The sequence below is a fragment of the Halictus rubicundus genome, unplaced genomic scaffold (assembly GCF_050948215.1).
Source record: "Halictus rubicundus isolate RS-2024b unplaced genomic scaffold, iyHalRubi1_principal scaffold1061, whole genome shotgun sequence".
NCBI classification, from domain to species: Eukaryota; Metazoa; Arthropoda; class Insecta; order Hymenoptera; family Halictidae; genus Halictus; species Halictus rubicundus.
Genome location: NW_027489602.1, coordinates 14,823 through 25,465, shown reverse-complemented (window position 1 = coordinate 25,465; position 10,643 = coordinate 14,823). Strand labels below are relative to the sequence as shown.

The 10,643-nt window shown below is 35.8% G+C and overlaps 1 protein-coding gene across 1 annotated transcript; it reads right to left on the bottom strand.

Annotated features, from left to right (window-relative positions):
* Window positions 1-5,521: 5,521 nt before the first annotated feature.
* Window positions 5,522-8,959, bottom strand: LOC143364848 (uncharacterized). Its single transcript, XM_076804956.1, has one exon. It carries the CDS (start codon window positions 8,957-8,959, stop codon window positions 5,522-5,524), a length of 3,438 nt encoding a protein of 1,145 aa, XP_076661071.1.
* Between the last annotated feature and the right edge of the window lie 1,684 nt (window positions 8,960-10,643).

Sequence of the window (10,643 nt, the reverse complement as noted above, 5' to 3'; positions counted from 1 at the left end):
CTCGAATATAGAAGAATATATGAGAATATACGATAATATTACTAGAATATAGAAGAATATACCAGAACATACCATAATATTACTAGAATATAGAAGAATATACCAGAATATACCATAATAATACTCGAATATAGAAGAATACATGAGAATATACGATAATATTACTAGAATATAGGAGAATATACCATAACATTACTAGAATATAGAAGAATATTCGAGAATATACTAGAATAAAGCAGAATATACCAGAATATACTATAATATTACTCGAATATGGAAGAATATACGAGAATATACCATAATATTACTCGAATATAGAAGAATATACGAGAATATACCATAATATTACTAGAATATAGAAGAATATACCAGAATATACCATAATATTACTAGAATATAGAAGAATATACCAGAATATACCATAATATTACTCGAATATAGAAGAATATACGAGAATATACCATAATATTACTAGAATATAGAAGAATATACCAGAATATACCATAATATTACTAGAATATAGAAGAATATACCAGAATATACCATAATATTACTAGAAAATAGAAGAATGTACGAGATTATACCTGAATATACTAGAATATAGCAGAATATACCAGAATATACCAGAGTATACCATAATATTACTCGAATATGGAAGATTATACGAGAATATAGCATAATATTACTAGAATATAGAAGAATGTACCAGAATATACCATAATATTACTAGAATATAGAAGAATATACCAGAATATACCATAATATTACTAGAATATAGAAGAATATACCAGAATATACCATAATTTTACTAGAATATAGAAGAATATACCATAATATTAATCGAATATGGAAGATTATACGAGAATATAGCATAATATTACTAGAATATAGAAGAATGTACCAGAATATACCATAATATTACTAGAATATAGAAGAATATACGAGAATATACCATAATATTACTAGAATATAGAAGAATATACCAGAATATACCATAATATTACTAGAATATAGAAGAATATACCAGAATATACCAGAATATACTAGAATATAGCAGAATATACTAGAATATACCAGAATATACGAGAAGATATCAGAATATACCATAATATTACTAGAATATAGAAGAATATACGAGAATATACCAGAATATACCAGAATATACCAGAATATACCATAATATTACTCGAATATTGAAGAATATACCAGAATATACCAGAATATACCAGAATATACCATAATATTACTAGAATATAGAAGAATATACGAGAATATACTTGAATATACTAGAATATAGCAGAATATGCCAAAATATACCATAATATTACTAGAAAATAGAAGAATATACGAGAATATACCTGTATATACTAGAATATAGCAGAATATACCAGAATATACCAGAATATACCATAATATTACTAGAATATAGAAGAATATACGAGAATATACCTGAATATACTAGACTATACCAGAATAGACCAGAATATACCAGAATATACCATAATATTACTCGAATATAGAAGAATATATGAGAATATACGATAATATTACTAGAATATAGGAGAATATACCATAACATTACTAGAATATAGAAGAATATTCGAGAATATACTAGAATATAGCAGAATATGCTAGAATATACTTGAATATACCAGAATATACCATAATATTACTCGAATATGGAAGAATATACGAGAATATACCATAATATTACTAGAATATAGAAGAATATACGAGAATATGCCAGAATATACTAAAATATAGCAGAATATACTAGAATATAGCATAATATACCAGAATATACCAGAATATACCAGAATATACCATAATATTACTAGAATATAGAAGAATATACGAGAATATAGCTGAATATACTAGAAGATAGCAGAATATGCCAAAATATACCATAATATTACTAGAAAATAGAAGAATGTACGAGATTATACCTGAATATACTAGAATATAGCAGAATATACCAGAATATACCAGAGTATACCATAATATTACTCGAATATGGAAGATTATACGAGAATATATCATAATATTACTAGAATATAGAAGAATATACCAGAATATACCATAATATTACTAGAATATAGAAGAATATACCAGAATATACTTGAATATACCAGAATATACCATAATATTACTCGAATATAGAAGAATATATGAGAATATACGATAATATTACTAGAATATAGGAGAATATACCGGAATATACCATAATATTACTAGAATATAGAAGAATATACCAGAATATACCATAATATTACTAGAATATAGAAGAATATACGAGAATATACCAGAATATAGCAGAATATACAAGAATATACTTGAATATACCATAATATACCATAATATTACTCGAATATAGAAGAATATACGAGAATATAACATAATATTACTAGAATATAGAAGAATATACCAGAATATACCGTAATATTACTAGAATATAGAAGAATATACCAGAATATACCATAATATTACTAGAATATAGAAGAATATACGAGAATATGCCAGAATATACTAAAATATAGCAGAATATACTAGAATATAGCATAATATACCAGAATATACCAGAATATACCAGAATATACCATAATATTACTAGAATATAGAAGAATATACGAGAATATAGCTGAATATACTAGAAGATAGCAGAATATGCCAAAATATACCATAATATTACTAGAAAATAGAAGAATGTACGAGATTATACCTGAATATACTAGAATATAGCAGAATATACCAGAATATACCAGAGTATACCATAATATTACTCGAATATGGAAGATTATACGAGAATATATCATAATATTACTAGAATATAGAAGAATATACCAGAATATACCATAATATTACTAGAATATAGAAGAATATACCAGAATATACCATAAGAATTACTAGAATATACCAGAATATACCTGAATATACCTGAATATACTAGAATATACCAGAATATACCAGAATATACTTGAATATACCAGAATATACCATAATATTACTCGAATGTAGAAGAATATACGAGAATATACGATAATATTACTAGAATATAGGAGAATATACCATAATATTACTCGAATATAGAAGAATATACGAGAATATGCCAAAATATACTAGAATATAGCAGAATATAATAGAATATACGAGAATATAGCAGAATATGAAAGAATATACCATAATATTACTAGAATATAGAAGAATATACGAGAATATACCTGAATATACCTGAATATACTAGAATATAGCAGAATATACCAGAATATACTTGAATATACCAGAATATACCATAATATTACTCGAATATAGAAGAATATATGAGAATATACGATAATATTACTAGAATATAGGAGAATATACCGGAATATACCATAATATTACTAGAATATAGGAGAATATACCGGAATATACCATAATATTACTAGAATATAGAAGAATATACCAGAATATACCGTAATATTACTAGAATATAGAAGAATATACCAGAATATACCATAATATTACTAGAATATAGAAGAATATACCAGAATATACCTGAATATACCTGAATATATCATAATATTACTGGAATATAGAAGAATATACGAGATTATACCTGAATATACTAGAATATAGCAGAATATACCAGAATATACCAGAGTATACCATAATATTACTCGAATATGGAAGATTATACGAGAATATAGCATAATATTACTAGAATATAGAAGAATGTACCAGAATATACCAGAATTTTACTAGAATATAGAAGAATATACCATAATATTAATCGAATATGGAAGATTATACGAGAATATAGCATAATATTACTAGAATATAGAAGAATGTACCAGAATATACCATAATATTACTAGAATATAGAAGAATATACGAGAATATACCATAATATTACTAGAATATAGAAGAATATACCAGAATATACCATAATATTACTAGAATATAGAAGAATATACCAGAATATACCAGAATATACTAGAATATAGCAGAATATACTAGAATATACCAGAATATACGAGAAGATATCAGAATATACCATAATATTACTAGAATATAGAAGAATATACGAGAATATACCAGAATATACCAGAATATACCAGAATATACCATAATATTACTCGAATATTGAAGAATATACCAGAATATACCAGAATATACCAGAATATACCATAATATTACTAGAATATAGAAGAATATACGAGATGTGTTGGGTTCTCGAAAAGAACTCTATCTTCGTATTTAATCGCGGAAATAAATATATCTTTATTCAATTAAATACAAGCTGTTGCCGGCGGAGTTTATCTTTGGGCAACTAATTCCAGTAGTCGAATGGACGATGTTGTGTTTACAAGTGTCGGTTGAAATTGAAATAGCCTTGTCTCCGACACGAGACGTGCTGTTCGCGAGAACGTTAACAATTTCTTGAAAGACGTTGTAAGTGTCTAGTCAAGCCGTAATATCGATATAGTCTCGGAGAGATCTAAGGACTATCTGCTGCCCCGAGGTCCGCTGTTCTTTTTTGTCACCTCGGTGGTGACGCTATTTTGTGGCCATGGGCCCGTTTTCGGGGGAAGAACCATCCCTATTCGTTAATTTGACTTGAGGGCGGAGGATCTTCTGGAACGGCCCTCACCGGTGGAGGAGGAAGTCCCACCTCAAGTCAAATAAGGAAGAGTTCCCAAATTGCGCGATTTATGGGACCCCGGAGCAGCGCGACGAAGGCCTAAGTGGCCCACGTAAGCCGTGCTAGCCAAGTGGCTAGCAGCTAATTTATTGCCCCTTGGCCGAGGTCCGGTGACGAAGACCAAGGGCTGGAAAAACGTGCGTTTACTGTCTCTGGTTTTCGTCCGTTTGACGAAAACCAGAGACACGGTTATTGGGGTTGTAGCGAAACCCGAGCGTACCTCGCGTCGTGCGGAAGAGGATTTACGACCCCTTGGCCGCCGCGTGTAGTGGGCCATAAGGCCCGCTGTGTCCGAATCCGGAACCCTCAAGTACCTCGCGGACGGTACACGGTGTGAGGGTCGCACGGATTGACTTATGGCCACTTTTCCAATGCCATCAGCTCGAATCCTCAAGCGCCTCGCATGCGGCAACTCAAGGATTAGCATTCTTCGTGATTAGTCGAAGGACGGACAAAAATCGGAAAAGGGCCTTCAACGACATCTGGAGAACGTGAAATTACGCCGTAAAAATGAAACTACGATATTCTACGGGGGCCGCGGCATGCATCCTCTCGGAACCGTACATGCTCCCCCCGTTGAACTATACAAGTAGTTCAAAAAATCGCGCAATGTCGTTAATTACGATAAATCGAAAGGAACATCACATAACATAAACGTAAATCAAAAACTAAATATAAAGAAAAACCGATATACAAAACGATACGTAAAAATACGAAATATTCGAGAAACACGTAAAACGAACGAAACATAAACGCGTATAATATACTAATAATATGTATCTAAAACTAAAATGCATAAATGATAAACGAAATACAAACGAAATATTAAAAATTCGAAAATTAAGGTTTCACGGGCTCGATCGGTAAAGGCGCGAGGTGTCGAGTGTTGCGTTTGTACGTGCCGTGAGTTGTGCGTACAGTTACCGCGCGTATTATGTCATCCTTGCCTGGATGAACCTCGATGACCCTTCCGATGTTCCATTGGAGTGGTGGCAAGTTGTCGTCCTTTAACACGACAATCGTCCCTTCCTTGATGTCATGTGAACCCTTTGTCCATTTTGCTCGTACGTTTAGGTGGTTGATATATTCCTTGTACCACCGGCTCCAAAAGTCCTGTTTTACCCTTTGAATATGTTGCCAGGTGGAAAGCCGATTGGTAGCTGTCTTGGTAAAATCGACTTCTGGTATGCTCGTCATTACGCCACCAATTAAAAAATGACCGGGAGTCAGGGCGGATAGGTCGTTAGGGTCTGAAGAAAGGGGTGTCAAAGGACGTGAATTTAGGATTGCCTCGATTTCGGTAGTAAAAGTCGCAAATTGTTCATACGTAAACAGTTCGTCGCCGACAACGCGACGTAGGTGGTGTTTGAATGACTTTACCACTGCCTCCCACAATCCCCCGAAATGGGGAGACAGCGGAGGTGTGAAGTGCCACGTAATCTCTTTTTCTAAGATATATTGACGGATTTCTTCATTTTCGCTTAAGGTCCGAAGCAAATCCGTCATCTCATTTTTCGCACCGACAAAATTTGTTCCGTTATCGGAATAAATGTTCCGACAAATGCCGCGTCGCGCAATAAAACGTTTTAATGCGGCTAAAAAGGCTTCCGAGCTCATGTCGCTGACGACTTCCAAATGTACGGCTTTTGTCGCGAAGCAGACAAACACAGTAACGTAAATCTTAATACGGTTACGGTTGCGGTATCGTCGTTCCTTTATATAAAAAGGACCGCAACAATCGACTCCGACATTCGTAAATGGTCGAGATCGCGAAACTCTAGCGGCCGGTAGATTCCCCATGACATAATTAGTCATCGGAGGATTACATCGAAAACATTTTATACATTGGCGGATAATTTTTCGCGTTATGTTTTTCCCATCGATGGGCCAATACAATTGTCGAACGTGGTAAAGAGTAGCTGTCAAACCCGAATGATAACCTTGTACATGAGATTCGCGAATAATGAGATCGGTAATATGATTATTTTTCGGAAGAAGAATCGGATGCATTTGATTAAACGGTAAATTTGAATTTTGTAAACGACCTCCAACACGTAAAATGCCCCTTTCGTCGACAAATGGGGATAACGGTAGCAACTTGCTTTTTGAATTTAATTGCGAACTCGTTTTTAAATCCTGCAATTCTTGAGCAAATGATTGCTGCTGAGTTAGCGAGATAATTTTTTCTTTCGCGCGTTGCAGTTCTTCGACAGAAAGATGTCCGGTGATTCGGGGTCTCGATATGAAACGTAGACAATAAGCGATGACTCTGGTTAATCGGCGGATACACGAATATTTACTTAAAATTTCCAAAGGTTGTACGGTGGTGGAGATTAAACACGTAAGTTTTCGTACTTCCGGTAAAACTTCTGGAATTTCGAAATGCGAAATTGGCCAAAATGTTTCGTCTAATTTCAGCCACGGTGGCCCATAACGCCAGAGACTGTTTGCCATGAAATTTTTAACGTTAGAACCGCGTGAGAGTAAATCGGCAGGATTATCGATCGATCGAATATGTCGCCATGTCTTAATATCTGTCGTTTCTTGAATATTGGCAACCCGGTTCGCGACAAAGGTTTTTAATGTATTCGGAGACCGTTGTAACCAATGAAGAACAATTGTAGAATCCGTCCACAATACGGTAGAGTGGATTTCCCTTCGGATTATTTGTTTAACATTGGTATACAGTTCGGCAAGCAATTTAGCTCCACATAACTCTAATCGCGCTAAACTAATGGTTTTTAGCGGAGCTATGCGGGATTTGGCACAAATCAAATGAACTGCGATATTTCCAGACATGGATATAGTGCGTAGATAGATATTGGCTCCGTATGCGCGCTCACTAGCGTCACAAAAGCCATGCATTTCAATTCGTTTAACTTCGTGTTGCGAAATATGCCGTGTAAAAGTGAAATCTTTTAACAGCCTTAACTGCGCTTGATAATTCGACCACTCGGTTTGGATATCTGCAGGTAAGGATTCGTCCCAATCTAGTCGCAGTTGCCATAAACGTTGCATAAGTATTTTCGCGCTTACTGTTACAGGTCCAAGGAGACCTAATGGGTCAAATATTTTGGCAATAGACGAAAGGATTATGCGTTTAGTATGCGTTTGCCTGTTGTCAATAGATACGGTATATCTAATTGAATCGTCACGTGGATTCCAGATCACGCCGAGGGTCTTGACGGATTCATCGCCGAAATACTTCGGATGAATCTGATCTTCCGATAGTTCTGATAATAAATTTGGGTCATTCGATACCCACTGTCGAATGTTAAGTTCCCCTTTCTTCAACAAATTAATAATATCGTTACGTAATTTACGGGCTTCGCGGAATGTTGCAGCACCGGTCAAAAGATCATCAACGTAAATGTCCCTTTTAATGACCTCGGATGCTGCGGGATAATTGTCCGATTCGTCGTTCGCTAATTGCTGTAAACACCGTATTGCCAAGTATGGGGCTGAAGCTACACCGAAAGTGACTGTATTGAGCTCGTATGTAGAAATTTCGTTTTTGTCGTTCCGCCAAAGAATCCGTTGATACGGACGATCTTCGGGACGCACGAGAAATTGCCGATACATCTTCTCAATATCCCCGGTTAGCACGTATGCATGACTTCGAAATCGCAATAATAAAGAGAAGAGATCGTCCTGAATCGTCGGACCAACTTCGAGTGCATCATTTAACGATATACCGGTATCCGATTTAGCCGACGCATCGAACACAACTCGACATTTCGTCGTCGAGCTGGTGGGTTTGATGACGGCGTGATGCGGTAAGTAGAAACCGAAAGAATTGTCGGGTGAGTCTATCTGTGTCATATGACCTAACGTGATGTACTCATTTATAATCGCGGTATATTCTGTCTTTAGATCGGGATTTCGAGCGAATCTGCGTTCTAAAGACATAAATCGGTTTAATGCTTGTGTTCGGGATTCGCCGATGTCTCGCTTCTTCTCGTTGAACGGAAGCGCGACAACGTATCTCCCGGATTGTTCGCGTGCAACGGTACGGATAAAATGGGATTCCACTTCATTTTCAATTGCCGACAAGTGATATTGTTGTGGTCCCTCTTCGATTTCCCAGAATTGTCTAAGATCGAAATTAACGGTATTGAGGAATGTTCGCGTTTTTCCGATAGAAACAGTAGGTGCGCTCCCCCCGATGACCCATCCGAATTGGGTTTTGTGCAAAATCAAATCTGGTTTTCCCTTCGATTGAATCTGCAGTTGACCGATACTGAAACTAGATAATGTTGGTCCTGTTCCAATCAACATATCTACAGGGGAAGGCTTGTGAAAATGAGGATCCGCAAGAATAATATTCGAAGGAATTCGTAATTTACTGCGATTTATTTGGTGGTCTGGTAAGTGTCCTGCGATACGCGGTATGATAAAAAAATCGAGAGTGCGAGAAAATTTATTTAATCGAGACATAATCTTGACCTTTACAATCCGACTCGTAACCGTTTGAAGTTCATTCAACACATCGATATTCACCATTTGCATGTTAGTAGGTAGATTTAATTTTGCTGCAAATTCTTCGGTTATTAGGTTCGCGTTAGAACACGTATCTAATAAAGTGCGACATTCGATAGGTTGTTCTTGGTTGTCAAATGCACGTACGATTGCAGTCGTTAACAACCCGTGAGTAGCTCCGTCTGTTATTAAAGTTTGATGATTTTCGAATTTGGTCGGAATATCGATGTGGTTAGTCTGGCGTCATTCTTGATTGTTTAATTGCGGATCCGAACGAGATTTGATTTTTTCCAAAGGTGCGTGCGCGGTTTTATGCAGTCGTGAATTGTGTTTTAATTTGCAAAATTGGCATGTCCCCAACCTGCATTTATCCACCGAATGACCGGGCAACAGACAGTTCAAACATAATTTCGCATTTTTCACGGCTTCGATACGCTTTTCTATATTCATGTCTAGAAAATGAGGACATTGATACGTACGGTGCCCTTCGTTTTTGCAAAAAGAACAGGGCCATACTCGCGCCTGAGTTGCAAAGGCGGTCCGGCGTTGAAATTTCGGTGACGGAGGAGGTGAATTTCGCGATCGCGTTTGTCGAATGTACTGATTTTCACGTTTGTAGCTCGTAGGGCGAGACGACGTATATACGGGCGGTTTATTCATACATGCAATCGATGCATAATCCTGCGATTGGTGGGAAGCATTATGTAAGTGTTTAAATATGTCGTTTACTTTTGGAACTTCTGTGTCTATTAACGTATGCTCCCACGTCTTTCGCGTTTCGTCTCCCATCCGAGAAATGACAATGCTAGTTAAGAGATCATTAGCTATGTCTTCCCATGTTCTGCCTAAAGCTTCTAACGATCGAATATGAAGTTGCATATGCCGAACTAATTCTCGAATCGCGTCAGAAGAGTCATTTTTCATGAACGGGGTTTCCCGTAATAACGTCGCATGTCGCAGAACTAATACGCGTTTATTGTTGTATATTTCTGTTAAGTGGTTCCATACCACGTCGTAATTTTCTTCGCTTATTGTGAACGCTTCTATCGATTCTTTGGCTTCCCCGGTTAACGACAAAGTGAGATACGTTAATTTTTGTATCTTTCTCAGACTTGTGTCTGAATCGATCATCGACAAAAATGCATCGCGGAACGTTACCCATTTCTCTATTCTTCCGTCAAATTTTGGCAAATTGATGTTTGGTAGGTTTACAGAAATTTTATTCGCGGTTATTTTATGTTCGGATAAACTAACATTTTTATCATCATTCGGTTTGATTGACAGCGAATCTTGGAGCTCGAGAGCTGCCGCAAGAACTTCGTCGTACGCATTCGTTATTTCCTCACGTTCTGATTCTATGGCATCATAATCCTCGGTTAACATACCCAGTTCGTCTTGGTTGTCGTTAAATTTTAGAAAAAGAGATCGGATTCGATTTATGCGTTCTTGTAATTTAATAAGTTCTCTTTTTGATTCTGTGAAT